Genomic DNA, 15,557 nt, shown 5'->3' with positions numbered 1-15,557 from the left:
TCGTTTTCAAAATGGCGGCCATGCTTAATAAGTTGGAATACATGAATAAATTATGAGTAATTTGAAGTGTATTATACACTACAAACATCTTGATACTACAAATGAAATAATTACTGGAGTGAATGAAGATACTTATAAAAAATTAAAAGAAAGTAAAGGTGCTCGGCTTTCTTTAGGTGGTGAATATATTCACAAAGAACAAATTGAGAATTTGCCAAGTTCATTTAATGCTGAAACGCAAGGTTTCCATCGGCAGTGTAAACAGTTTCCATCGACTGTTTCCGTTTTAAAACGAAAAAAAGTTTTGAATGATGCCCCAGATAAGAGCCAACGGCGGTCTGGTCAACTTCCAGCTACTTTTTTTCCAGACATCTACATGAAATGCAAGTCTTCGAAGCCAATAACTGTCAAGGGTAAGAAGTATTTTCCAAAGAATATCCTAACGATTTCTGCATGCGATTCTATAAAACGCGCTGCTAAACTCCACAACGATAAGGACTTACTTGTACTTGTTGCCGACGAAGACCTCATTGCCAGGGAGTTCAAAATGCACGAGAAGTGTTACAGAGATTACACACGCATATGTACGAAACAGAACACTAATGTTGAAAGTAATTGTACATCGACCAATGATGAAAACGAAGACAGCAAAAAGCGATTTGAATACCTATGCCAGTTTGTGCAAAATCACATTATTGACGGAGAGCAATCACTATCGATTAAACTTCTAACTGAGGTATATGGGCTCGATGAAGAAGACTGTAGAATAAGGGGCAAAGTAAAGCAAATGCTTATGAAACATTTTGAAGGTGAACTTCTGTTTGTTACCGTTGCTACTAACGAGGCTCAAGTTGTTCTTAGCAAGAATGTTCTAACCAATACAAAGAAGGTTAGTGTTTTGAAGCAGAATGATGATTTTCTTTTGAAAGAATCCGCGAAAGTTATTAAAGATGATATCGACTTGCTAATTCAGACTGCTCCAGAGTTACCATGGCCACCCACTGTAGAGTCGCTGCAATCGGAAGACAGACAACCTCCAGAAAGCTTGCGAATGATTCTTACAACTTTACTACATTCAACAGACCACAGTCCTAGTGAGGAAGTCATCCGATACGTTGACTCGTTTTCTCAGGACATTCTTTACGCTGTGTCCAAAAGAAAGTTTCTTACCCGAAAGCACATACTACTTGGAAATGGATTGCACAGCATCACTGGCTTGAAGAATCCTATAACCATTTTAGCAAGGCTAGGCCATTCTTGTAACTATAACAAAGTCCAAGAAATTCAAACAGCACAAGCAGAACTTGTTCAAGGAGTGAGATCGCTACAACACCCCTTGCCACTGCTTCCAGCAGATTCTACTAGCAAGGTTAATACCTTCTTCTGGTGGGATAACTTTGACTGCAACAAAGAAACAATCGAAGGTAGCGTACACACTTGCCATGGAGTTGCTTTTCAAGAAGAGTCTGATAAAAGCATAGAAAGAAATCTAGTATTCCAAGTGCCAAAATCAAAGAAAAGGACTATTTCTGTAGTTTCGGTTGATTTGCCAAGAAGAAAAGTAACTCCGCACGAAGAGCCAGCGTCCTTTCACGGACCCTCCATCTACGAGTACGACGATACGGATACTTGGCGAATACTGTTGTGTTGGAACCTTCTAAGGCGAGCACACAGTGCTACTAGTCAATCCATTTCAAGATTCGTTGGTTGGATTAGTCTAATATTTGGAAGAATTAACTCCAAACGAACAAGGATAACATTCTTACCTCCAATTCGCAATCCAATAACCGGGTACAGCACAGTACTAGAATGCATTGTTCAGTCGCAGAATTTAGCAAAGGCATCGAATATGATTTACACGCATATAACTGTAGATGCTGGTGCTGCAGCGAAGTTCTACCACATACTATGGAACAATCCAAAGGAATTTGATAAAGTCTTGATACATTTAGGTGACTTTCACGGGATGATGGAATTTTTCTCTGTCATTGGAAAAATAGTGCAAGATGCTGGTTTCGAAGAAGTTGTGTACCAAGCAGGACTCTGTACCTCCGGAGGAAACAAAGGTGTTTTGTCTGGGAAACATTACAATCGGAGCTGGAGGATTCATGAATGTTTTGCGGAGACAATTGAGAGACTGTTTTGCGAAGCTCTAGTCAGTAGTTGTCCAGATGAATTGGATACAATGATTAAGGAGATCGTAACAGACGTGGATTTCAAAGATATTATTTCCCAAAGACCATTCAGAGCGTACGAAGAAGAATACATGAAGAAAAAGATGGAATCTCTTCGGGGCCACCACGGGAAAACTGCACAATTCTGGATGAGCTACTTGGATCTAATCGAAAGGCTACACGAACTGCACTTCTCAGTTAACACGAATTACTTTCAACTGAGACTTCACTGCTGGAGAGAGTCTCGCTGGAGAGAGTCTGCTGAATCTCGCTCTGCTTTTCTACCAACAAGCAGAACTATGCACGTTATGGCGCATATTATTGCCTTCAGTTTGAGAATTTGGACAAGACCCATCCAGGTATACTTAAAGAGCTGGAGGACAAGGGATTGTTGGTATGCCGTAATGATCTAAACATCAGACAAAGTATTGATGGTGCAGGAGAGCAGACGTTTATGAAGAGCTCAAAAGCCACAGGTACTTTTTCTCCATGACATTAATATATTTAATTAATATTTTGTTATATGTACATGTGCATATTATTGAAGTTTATGTTAACCATATTTGTTCATTCTCTTTATAGGTGGTATCAAGAACTTCACAACCCTGGATAGTGCTTACAAGAAGTGGGTTCTCACACGACCATGCAAAGCTGAATATGTCGACGCACTTCTCAATCAAGCAGGGGTAAACAAGGTCCAAAATAACCCGCGAAAGTGTTTACGTCGTTCGCAAATTACGCGGAGAACAACGTCAAGGCCATTATAAATGTGTTAAAGAATGACTTTATCGATCCTTTCAGCACTGACTTGGACCACGATAAGTTGTTTCCTGTAGCTATTGCCTCCTGTAGCTATTTACCTGATGACGTAGCAGAGTGCCTCTTGTCTGTTAAAGAGCGTGGAACATTGTCGAGAGACACATTCTTTGAGCGACTAAACTCAGAAAGTGCCAATGAAACCCTTTATTTCAGTCCCATAAAACTAGTGGAATGGAAGAGTTTTACGGACGTAAGTAAGAAGCTAAAAGTTTCGACGAAAGGTAAATCTAAGGAAATAACTGTTCAGCGGAACATTCTTGGTATTCTTGCTGCCAAGTCCCAACAACAGAATGCTGCGATCAATATCGACAAAGCTCTGTGTTACCCCCTTGCACCAGTCCCACTATCCAAGGCAACATGCGATGGCATTAGGAGAAAGACCGCTAAAAGCATGTTGTTCGATGCAGCGTTACGATCATTGATTGAAAACGACGCGCAATTTCCCGACGATCAATATGCTCATAGAATCTATATTCTAGATATCGCAGCTATTATTCGAAGTATGGTGAAGGTACGGAACACGTTTAAAGATGTTGCTTTACGACTGTTGTCAGATCTTCCAATGCGGTATAACATCGTTTACGTTGCATGTGATACATACAGGGATCGTTCGATAAACAACAGTGAACGAGACCTTCGAGGTGATGGCGACAAGTTTGTAATTAGAAGTGCGAATGTGCGCGTACCAGCTGATTTCAAGAAGTTCCTTGGTAACGGAGACAACAAGAAGCGACTTTTTGAGCTTCTCGAAGAAGTGTGGGTTCGAAATAGGAACCAACTAGGACAACGTGTTGTATACTTCGCTAGGGGGAACGCCTGCCACAAGATAACAGAAAACGGTTCTTCTTGTGTAAGAGAACTAGCAACAGACCACGAAGAGGCTGATACTAAGATTGTGTATTTTACTCAGCATGCATCCTACCACAGCGATGGTCAACAAATAGCCTGTGTGGTACGATCAAAATCCGGCGACATCGATATTCCCATAATTCTACTTGGAATGGAGCCAATCAGCAATGTGGCAATCTACATCGACAACGGTTCTGGAAAGACGCAAAGCTCCTTCACTTGAACGTGTGTAGTCTAGCTAATCAACAAAAGAAAGCATTAGTTGGCCTCCATGCATTTACCGGAAATGATTATGTGGCAAGCTTTCTGCGTAAAGGCAAGCCTTTTTGTTGGAAACAAGTGAGCAAAGATCCAGAGTTCTTGAACATTTTTTGCCGGTTGGGAATGGAAATGCATGTTCCTGAAGAGATGTTTATTGCCATGGAAAGATTTGTGTGCTTCTTGTATGGAGAGAAGAAAATCGAACACGTTAACGAGGCAAGGTCAGCTATTTTCTGGAAGTAGTTGACCTTTCTCTCTTACCACTATGTAGCAGCAGCCTACGAAAGCCCGTGACCAGAGCTAACTATGTGGCCAGGCTTTTGAGAAAAGCACAGCATCCAATTATGGTATTGGAGGATCCCCAGTTTCATGGTTGGCTCCCTAACTTGAACATTGATTGGATCGCGGAAGCATATCCTGACGACGTTGCCGAGCTACTTGTCGAACGTGATGAGGAAAGCGATGAGGAAAGTGATGACCAAGAAGACAGCTGCAGTTCAGACGACGACGAATGATACAGCTATAGGTACTGTATGTGATTTGAATTATTTAAGAAACTACATCAAAACTAGTAGTGTTGATTTAAATTTAATGTTAAGATTTATATCAAATTACAATTTGTTTGCATGAAAACTAGGCTATATTGGGGAGGGTGTCTTGCCCATTGAATTATACTGCACTTCTAATTTTAAAACTGGTCCTGTATACGTCTTTTTATTATTATTATTAATGGTAGGTATCACGTCTGTGTTTTTATTAATAATAATAGCTAAATCTTAAAAACGTTTGATTTTGCATGAAAATGAGGCTGAATTGCGCAATATCTGGAAATAACTCTTAAAAGCAGCCTTGTCGGACTGAATAACATGCGGATTCGTGTTCTACGCCAAAAACTGGTCTAGATAGTCCTACTCCCGTAAATTACAAGTTCAGGTGATACCTACCTCACTCACCGCCTGGACTATTTAAATTTGTTTACAATTTGTTTAAAGAATTCTTTTTATTGATTTCTACTAATTCTTCATAAGATACAAAGAATTTCTTTGCCATCTATTTTTGCTTCTTCTACATTCAACTTCATTGTAACCAATGCATCCGATGTGAATTTGTGGATCACCTGGAATTGTACCAAGTATGGATTTGGTGAGATGAGATAATAATATGTTTAATTTTTTATGCATATTAATGATATAATCATAAGCTACTGTTGAACAAAAATTTCAAGATAGAAACAAATTTAGCACATTGTTCAACACAATACTTTTATCTTGGTTTTGAAGTAGTAACCTGTTTACTATAACAATAAATACTTCATTTACAGAAACGCTAAGTAGTACTTTAAAGCTGTTTGCATAAATCCAACTTTCCAATCCCATTATAATTGTCTACACTATACAGTCGGTCAAATTAAGCAGGCAAGCAGTTTAATAGTTATTTTTATTATACAACATATACCATTGTTCTCATTAATTTTGCATAGCACTGCATTCAATTTCAACACAACTCTGTTGTAAACTTTCCCTTCATCTTGTCATAAAAAACATGAACAAATTCTGCCCCATTTTTGGGAGGTAAACTCAATTCAAATCAAGAGAGTTTAGCTTGAATCCTTGATCATGATACAAGATGGATGCAAAACTCGATAAAATTGACAGCTTTGCCACGTCTGGTTAGCGATAAAGTGAAGAACAAACAAGACTGGACCAAAATAACTTTAAATTAAAACTTAGTAGTAGAAACACACTTCAAGTATCGTGTTAAAAACAAAATAGTAAAAGTAATACTGTGCTACTTACCGGAGTCAAGAAATGTTCCCTTTTCTGTCGCTATTTCAGCATCCACAAACCACAGAAGTTGGCAGTTTAATAAATAAAATTTTAAAAAAGTGTTTATGTTAGGAAAATAAATAGTTTTGATATTTTCTATACTCGCAATCGTGGTGGTCAAATCAGGGTGGGCGACAAAAATTTTCTTTTCAAGAGCCCGCGTCTCTCCGTTGACTTTGACCACCAAAATGCGCCATGTTTTTGACCACGCGGCCGCGCGCTAATAATTTATAGTAATTTTGTTGACGTTTCACCTCCAGGTCTTATAGAACTCAATGGTTTTAACGGAAATTGTACAGGACAAAATCCAATTATGAAATTCCAGAATGGAATATGATCAAGACAAAATGCACATTGCAAAGGACAAAATGAGCATTAGTAATTGAAAATATGGCTTTTAATTTTGGCGGAGATCACCCTCCATAAATCAATGTTCAAGATATTAGATTCCAAATGAAACTATTTTCTCTAAGTCTAAAAGCAAATTTGATTTACACTTCTTAACTTATCTGCTATAAAAGTACGTGCTGTCACCGTTTCCAAAAGGCTAAACGATTGCGTAAATCAAAAGACTTAAGAAGATCTACAAGACCTGAAACAGTAGATGTAAATAATATAATTCCTTGATTTTCCTTTAATGCATCCTAGAGTTCTGTAGTAATGGCAGTTATACTGTGATGTAGTTCGGTCGCCAATTGATAAATCAATAAATGTGTTCTAACTTTTCTTTATGCAGTTAATTGTTCAATCAAACTATGGATAAAAATATGTCAAATGACTTTAATAAAGAAACGAAAAACAAAGAAGAGAAGCATCTAGAAAACGGAGATGGTAAAGGCATCAAAGAAGAAGATGCAAACATCTCTATCGACGACAGAGAATATTTAAACAGTACGTATTTATTCATAGATGATAAGTATGATAATAAATTCATAAATAGTTGAGTGCCAATGATAATCTTGAGTATATTATTATCTTTATAATAATTGGGTGATAATATATACGTTGATAATGGCATAAATATGGATAAATTAGTACACAATGAAAACAACACCGGGAATTTATGATTTAATGTTTTGACTACTAAATAGGTTTAATTCAAAAACTACGATAAGGAATAGTTCAGCTCAATGATTTTAAAACCTGCGCATTTAATAAAAACAACAATTTTTTTTTGAAATAGACGAGTTTCGACATCTCATGATGGCATCTTCAGTATAAGTTAAATAATAATTAATACAAGCACAAAATAGATACATAACAGAGGCGCCACTCGATGTCGGACCCTCTGGTGTTTGTGTCCCCTGTTTTGAGTTCTAGAATCGGTGTATTTTAAACGGCGGCCATGTTTCCACTAACACCACTCATACCAGATGACCACTCCACTAAAGATTTTTTCACTCTCCTCGGCGACTTCTCATCTTTCAACTCATCAACTTCTTGTCACAAATTCTTCATCTCCCACGACGTGGAAAGCCTATTTACTAACATACCACTTAATGAAACCATCAACCTAGCAATTGACGTAATATTCACTCACAACCCCAGGTTCAGCATAAACAGGACAGACCTCACACAACTGTTTACAAGTGATACGTTGACAATATTTTTGTGTTTTTACTAACGAAACTGAGGCCATGAAGTTTTATTATTACATTAACACATATCACGCAAACATTAGATTTTCATTTGAAACTGAACAACAAGATCAACTACCAATTCTTGACATTTTACTAACAAAATCCCATGACAGCTGTACAACATCTACATATCACAAACCAACATACACAGGACTTCTGATGAACTATTTTAGTTTCACACCACTTTCATACAAAACCGGACGTATACACGCACACTAATCGACAGAGCATACAAACTTAACAATACGAACAATGGCTTTCAACGAGACACAAAAAACATCACATCCACTCTTTTACGAAACTCTTTCCCACTACACTTTATTAACAGAACCGTAAAACGATATCTCGACAACAAACAAAGCAACAACCTCAAAGTAGACACCGAAATATCTGACGCGACGAACACAAATGAAAATTCCAAAATAACAACTCTATACTTCAAATTACATTCGGACATTACTCACGACACACACAGCACAGATGTACAAACATTATGAAACGCTTCTGTACAGATATTGACATTTGACTAATTTTCACATCATTCAAAATGAAAAACCTTTTCAACCTCATTCAAAGACCCAATCCCTGATTCAATTAAATCAATGGTGGTATATGAATTCAACTGCGCGGAATGTAATTCCCGATATTTTGGCGAAACTTCACACCATTTATCTACCAAAACTAGGGAACATACCACAACAGACAAAAACTCTTATATCTACCGACACCTTCTTAAATCTCACTTGTGTAAAACCAACTATTCACCCTCTTGTTTCAAAATCATCGACAATGCCGACACCTCTTTCACCCTTAAAGTTAAAGAAGCACTCCAAACTAACAAAACTAATCTTGACCTGAATATTCAAGTTTTTAAATTCAATACAATATTTAGTTTGTAATACGCTCGGACGCTCCCCATTAATTCATCTTATTTCCTTATTATTCTTGTAATTTATGTATCATATTACTATTATATAAGCCTTGTATTACTTTTTATTTCACTTATACTGAAGATGGCATCATGAGATGTCGAAACATGTCTATTTTAAAGAAAGTTGTCCTTTTAATTAAATGCGTAAATCAACAGTGTTATACGCAGTTACGATTTTAAAACCTCTTATTATGCCAAATTTTATTACATCTCCTTTTTTAATGTTCAAATTTTCTGATTTAAATTTATTTGAGTTGCCGTAACTCAAACGTTAATTTGGGGAGGAGGGAGCGGTACACTTGTAGTCAGTTGTGCACCACTCATTACTTTTACATCCGAATTTCCTCAAAGAAATCAATCTCAATGTAACAACTTTAAAGCTTATAACACATTATCATATCTATTAAAGATGGCTTTATAAGTTGTTGAACATGTCTAAATATTTTGTTAAAAGTTTGTTGTGTTCATGAAATATTCATTGACAATACTGCTTTAAACTCATATGTAAGAGTAACAAGCAAAAAGATGAAGATCTAACGAACATTGCTGCAACTTTGCGCATATGTAATTTTTGATTATTTGTACGGAGAGCCTGATTGCGTCAACATTTGCGGAATAATTGAATGCTGATTGATATTCAAAGTAAATGTCAATGGCGTAGATAGACTCGATAATTTGGGAAAGAGGCTTATATTCATTGATTTTAAGGATATTTCATTAATCATATAACATTCATATATGAAAATTGTCCCATCTCCCCATCCAACAGTGATGAAATTGGTTACACCATTGATAACTGTTGCAAGTTGAGTAAATCAGAGATATCGATCCCATTGGTTTGCCGTAAAACAAATTGCTTTGATGATATAAACCTAACATTGCTGACAACATTCATTTTTGCAATGTGGTTTTATTTATTTTATTTTAATTTAGGTGTTGAAACATTTCTTTCTTTCTTTGAAAGTGATGCACCAACCAATGAACCGGGCACACCTTCCCAAAGCTTCAAACACGAGGCAAAATTTACCTTAAAAAATGCACGCACTTTAGATATGCAAAAGTTTACTGAGGATAAACTGACCTCACATGACCAAATTCCAAAATATATTCTTCAAATGTTAATGATGGCCAACTACCATGTGCGTGAATTTACTTTGGAAGGAATCAACCCAATGGATGCTTTGTTAGGAATTTTTCATTGTTCTGACAATTTCTTACGACAATATATAGCTGTTAAACTTAGCGAATGTCAGCTTAGCGTTCCTTTTATTTTACCTGATCCTGATGATCCAGTGGAGAAGCAAACTATCTTGCTTTCAACGTTGGGAAAAATTACAAAGTCTTGGAGAGGTGCCTCAATCAACGACTCGGCAAAAGAGGTGTACGCAACAGAACACCCCTTTCCCATAGTGTCATTTATCCGGGTGGGTAATGTGACCATGTCCAAATCGTCTCTGATGAATAAAATTATCAGTGATGGTAATGGAGATCATGAATTCTTCTTTCATAAAAACATGGAAGGTGGCGATTTTGTAAGAAGAGTCGTTGATGGTTTGGTTGAAATTGTGTGGTATCTTCCTGGTGGATGTGACAAGAACATGTTAAAAAATGAAATCTGTTTTGCCAATCTACGTGGAAATGCCCAAAATTTTAAAAAGCAAGTTAAAATACTTCGTGAAATATCACACATTTTGTGCGTTTTGCTGCCCTCGGAAATGCCTGACAAACCTGTGGAAAATTTTTTGGAAAAGGCCATGTCGTCCAAAAGTAAAATAATCCTTATTTTTAAAGAAAACATGCAAGAAGAAGTAAAAAATTACTACGACAGCGTGATCGATCAACATTCAACAAAATTATATTCCTTCACTAAATCATCAATGACATCCGATTACAGATTTTTGAAAAGTATTCGTCAAGCAATCCAGAGCAACATAAAAGAAAAAGAAGTGAAATCGCTAGAAACGTTTCTATCAAAGAAAAGTGGAGTTTATGTTGATGATGATCAAGCTAATGTTGAGTGGAACAAAACTTTCAAAACTTGGCTTTCTTTTGGGATTGAAAACACAAAAACGTGGTTCAAGCTTCAACTTCATATACCTGTTCTGGCGGATTTAGAAAGAAAGAAACATAATCCAAAGTTTCGTCCCAACAATGAAAACACGAGCAGAGAAAACGTTGTAATTGAACCATATGATGAAGATATAACAAAAGAAAAGAAGGCTCAGATGGAATCATTTCAAAAGATGAATACAGAAATTCGTCATTTCCTGAATTCCATTGCTGTGATGGATGAACGAATGCTGAACAGAAACTTGCAACGATTGAAGTATTTATTTGATAAGGCTTCTCTATCTGCGATGGCAAAGTTGCAACAACAATATCGTTTAAAGGTACAAGAAACACACAATGACATGCTTGATTCACAATCTCAGGAAGAAAATCGTTTGAAAGATTTAGAAGCATTGATATCATACTCTTTATTTGGTTTGGAGCATGTCATTAGAGAGCTTGCTCAACTTCATCAACTCTCCGATCTTGTAATAAATAATTATGCCAGTGTTGGTGCGAAGATTCTTCTTTCAGGTCATCCTTTGGAATTATTAGATGGTGATTCAGGTTACCTACCTTTAAAATGGTTTGATGCTGTTTATAAGGAAGTAGAACGCGAAACAAATAACGCTAGAATCTGCGTGATTTCTGTGTTAGGTATTCAAAATTCTGGTAAGTCGGCAATGTTGAATGCAATGTTTGGCTTGGAATTTCCTGTAAGTCGGAGAAAGTGCACTCGTGGTTCTTTTGTTTGTCTTGTTCCACTTAGTGATCGACTCAAATCGGACTCAAACTTGGACTTCTTAATGATCATCGATACTGAAGGACTTGATCCAACAGTGAGAGAACATTCCATTGAATTGGCAACTTTTGTTATTGGTGTGGCTGATGTCACGATTGTCAATATCTTTGGTGAAAACTACAATGAAATGAAAGAGTTTTTGGCGATGGCTGTTCACGCTTTCCTGAAAATGAAACTTGTGAAAGACAAGAAATCATGCAAGATTGTCCATCAAAATGTTTCCGCTAATGACGTTGCAAATAAGCTAATGATGGATAGGCGAAATCTAAAACAAAATCTAGACCATATGGTAAGGCTTGCAGCAATACAAGAAAATTGTGAAGATCAGTATAAAAAGTTAGGTGACATCATTACATTTCATGAAAATAAAGACGTATTTTACATACCAAGTCTATTGAAAGGAAGTCCTCCCATGGCTCCGATAAACCCAAATTATGGTAGAGACCTGCAAAAAGTAAAGGAAAATATTATTCAGCTAATGTGCTCAAAAGAAGTGGTCAAGCTAACTGTTTCTTCATTCCGTGAACGAGTTAAAGGTGTATGGCAAGCCATGCTAAAGGAAAATGTCATTTTCAGTTTCCGAAATGTGATCGAAATCAGAGTTTACGCATCGTTAGGCAAAAAAATTTTCAAAGAATCAGTAGAAATAATGGTAAATGGAATGGCTGAAATTGAGAGAAGTATTGAAAGAGACTTGAAAAGATGCACTACACGAGAAAAACGAAAGAGATGTTGGATGAGCAGTAAAAAACGTATATTTGCAAAGGCAGAACAACTCAAGACGAAAATGGAGAAAGAAATGCAGACGTTTTTTCAAAGCAGTGAAGATAAATCTACCCTTGAACAATGGAAAAAAGGCGTAATGGATAAAATTAAAAGATACAAACGAAATCAGGAAGCGTCTGTTATAGAAAATAGTGAGGCAACCTTCCACCATCTGCAGCAACAACAAGATGTTGAAGAAAGGAAAAAAGTTTATGAAAAACAACTTCTGAGCAGAGCAAAAAATTTAGTGTCAACTCAAAAAACAAATGACGAAGAAGAATGTAAAGCAACATTTCAAAGAGAATGGAAACAATGGATTGGCGAAGTTCCCCCTTTTGAGGAAGTAAAGCGTGATATCAATGAATATATGGTTTTTGTTCTTCTACCAGAAAATTCTGATCTTAGAGCTGACTTGCTAACGAAACTAAAACCAAAAGAGTATAGAATTTCTGCTTTTTTTAATGCTGATCCTGTCATTGATAGAGATATGCTTTCATTTAATGGAGGGAGTGGTTTGAAAGTGGTCCAAAACGTGTATAATTGGTTCATACAAGACGATGTGTCAAGGGCAAACAATATCAAAAATAAAGTTATCTCTAAAGGAGAGCAGTTTGCAGAGAGAGTTTCCAACAAAGCTGTTAGATTTACTCATAATGATCTTAAAGCAATGTATGATGAAATCATTTCTACTATTGATAAAGAAACAGAGAAACAAAACATGAAGTTTAAAAAACCATTAGTATGTGACATACTGCTATACACATTTGCCCGTGCCTTTCCTATTTTTGATAAAATGGAAGAGCGTTATGTTGAAGAACGTGATATTCGACAGAATCTTGAAAAAACATTAAGACCAAGGCTGGAAAAGTATTTTATCAACCTTTGCAAAGAGATGGAGAAAGAAGTTTTGGCGGCCACGTCATTGGTTGATGTGCTTCGTGAGCCTATAAAATCAGAACTTAACAAAGGCATTGTAGCAGCAGTTGATACTAAGCTTTCGACAAAAAGCATGTTTGTAAGTAAGGCTCACTTTCATGCCAGTGTTTTGATTCAACTTGGAGAAAACCTTAGTTTTGAATTGTTTGTTCCTTATTTGAAGAATCCTATTCAATTTTTGAAAAATAAATTAAAGGAATACGTGGAAGACTTTTGCTTGAACACAGGATCAAAACTGGTGCAATCTCTGTTAAAAGATGAAGGAGAGAAGTTGAAATCAGATATTTTTTCTGCCATTGAAGACGCAAATGAGCAAGCTAAAGATGAAATCGAACAAGGAAGCGAGAGTTGGAAAGTAACGAATTGGATTAAAAAGTTTGTAGAGCAGTGTTCTTCTCTTGCCATCACAAAAGAAATGTTTGGTGTTGCTACAATGAATGAAGATTTAAAAGAAACTGATTTATTTGACAAAAAAGTTCGTGAGTTTGTCGAAAACTTTGTACAAGAACTTACTGATGCTGAACTGGATAGCGAAACTATTGGTAATTGGCAGCCAGCACCCCACGAAAGGCTTTTTAAGTCTCTCTTTGGAGGTCAGGCAGTTTGTCCATTTTGCAAAGCTTTGTATGATAAGACTATGGAGCAATCAAACCTTTCAGACAATGGTGAAAACCTGAGTCATTACGGGACAAAAATGCACCGTCCTCTGTGTTTGGCTGGTTATCGCAGTATCGACAATGAGATTTTGATTTACGATATTTGTACATTTCTTGTAGCTGGAAATGAAGCATTTCAAAACATGGACACAAATTGGAAACCTCATTCCTATGAAAGCTATCAGTTAGTAAACGAAAATTATGCGTCCTGGAAAATTCCTCTAGATCCTTCTTTTGAACAATCTAAATATTGGCAGTGGTTTATGGTAAATTTCTCGAAAGAACTTGCAAATTATTATAATATGAAGGAACCAGAAATCCCTTCGAGTTGGAAAAATTTGACCTTGAAAGAGGCTATAGAACATTTAAAGGAGATCCTCAATTTTTAAAATATACGTTGAAAAACATTGTTTAAGGTTAATTTGAAGCATGCAGTTTTGTATACTGTGTGAATTTTTAGTGAACATTCAACACCTCTCTGTTCACCTTTTTAGCTCATTGTTCTCGTGATTTAGCTAAGTACGCTATTAAACGCTCTGTCAAATAATTTTTAATTGCTAAATAAATATTTAGACGTAGAGATGCATAGACAATAAAACTTAAGTATATTAGTACAATCACTGATTAAAGTTCAATTGAATTTCATAAATGACATCCATAAAAATCGTAAATACATCCTCACTTAGCAAATATAAACCATAGGCTGGTTATTTGATTTCTTACTGAAACTATGTAAGTATATGTATACTTACATATACAATACATATTACAACAAGAGAAAGCACAACTGAGGTGCCTGTAGTCTGTAAGAATTTAGTGAAATTCATGCATTAAGTGGGTAAATACATCTTCATGCTCGTTAGATGACAAAAAACTAATCGTCAATAAGGTTCGAGGACTAAAGTTCTTTAGCTGGCAAATGCACACAACAATGTAATGAAGTGAGCTTTAAACATTACTTGTAAAGATACTTATACTTGACTAAGGTACGTAATGTTGGAAAAGTAATTATACTGACACGGGTAGAAGCATGCAACAATTCTGGTATAATGGTTCGTTATAGGAAGTATAATTCATTTTTGTGTCAGACGTTTTTTATAATATTTTCTAAAATGAGTTTTTCTTTGTCAAAACGAAAATTGTAGCTGGAGATACGACATTGTTTACTTGGAAAATTGCCAATGGCAAGAAGTTGAAAAAATTTGGGATACAAATTATAGTTTTTTAGTAATGTAATTTAGAAAGACATAAATTTTTTTATTAAAGTTTTGTGGTTCTGTTCAAAATGTTTCACGAATTTTCAAACCTTATTTTCAAAACCACTGGATTGCAACCTTTCTAAAAACCCATCAAAAACTTGAAAAAAAGTGCCTTTTTGAGAATTGAGTTTAGTTGTTTACGATCAAGTATTTCACTCAATTTTTGTTAGCTCTGTATATTGCAACTTCCACTATATTTTTGGAACAATATTATAAAAAAGTTCCAGGCGGCCTTAACGCTGTATAGATGTGAACCCTTTCATTATTTGAAGTCGTATTCCTTTAAGCGAAATGCATTTGATTTTAAACTGTGGACTGCTTAACCACCTTGAGATCAAAAAGAAAGACAACTCAAAATTATTATTTTTACGACGGAACCGACGGCGTCAATGCAAATTAACAGAAACGGTGTAACACTTGTCAAGTTGAAAAGGAAATTCACTGAGAGAAAAAAAAACATTATGTCATCTGCCTACACTTTTACGATAAAGGGAAGTATGTGGAATTTCGGGATTCTTTTTATAAAAGATATTTAGCTAATGTTTAGTTAAAGAAGTTTATAACAAGTTTATTTAAAGATTTTAAGTTCT

General features: G+C 36.0%; 1 protein-coding gene across 1 annotated transcript in view; it reads left to right on the top strand.

Annotated features, from left to right (window-relative positions):
- Positions 1-14,372, top strand: part of LOC124444363 (interferon-induced very large GTPase 1-like) — a 31,710-nt gene extending 17,338 nt beyond the window's left edge. The window contains exons 3-4 of the mRNA XM_046994958.1: positions 6,666-6,820; positions 9,434-14,372. Of these exons, the coding sequence (XP_046850914.1) occupies positions 6,685-6,820; positions 9,434-14,097 (4,800 nt within the window). The 5' untranslated portion in view covers positions 6,666-6,684 and the 3' untranslated portion in view covers positions 14,098-14,372. The remainder of the gene's footprint in view (positions 1-6,665; positions 6,821-9,433) is intronic.
- The last annotated feature ends 1,185 nt before the right edge of the window (positions 14,373-15,557 follow it).

This window comes from Xenia sp. Carnegie-2017, unplaced genomic scaffold (assembly GCF_021976095.1).
Source record: "Xenia sp. Carnegie-2017 unplaced genomic scaffold, XeniaSp_v1 HiC_scaffold_21, whole genome shotgun sequence".
Classification (NCBI taxonomy): domain Eukaryota; kingdom Metazoa; phylum Cnidaria; class Anthozoa; order Malacalcyonacea; family Xeniidae; genus Xenia; species Xenia sp. Carnegie-2017.
The sequence above is the reverse complement of the archived record's forward strand: the minus strand, read 5'-3'. Positions and strand labels throughout refer to the sequence as shown.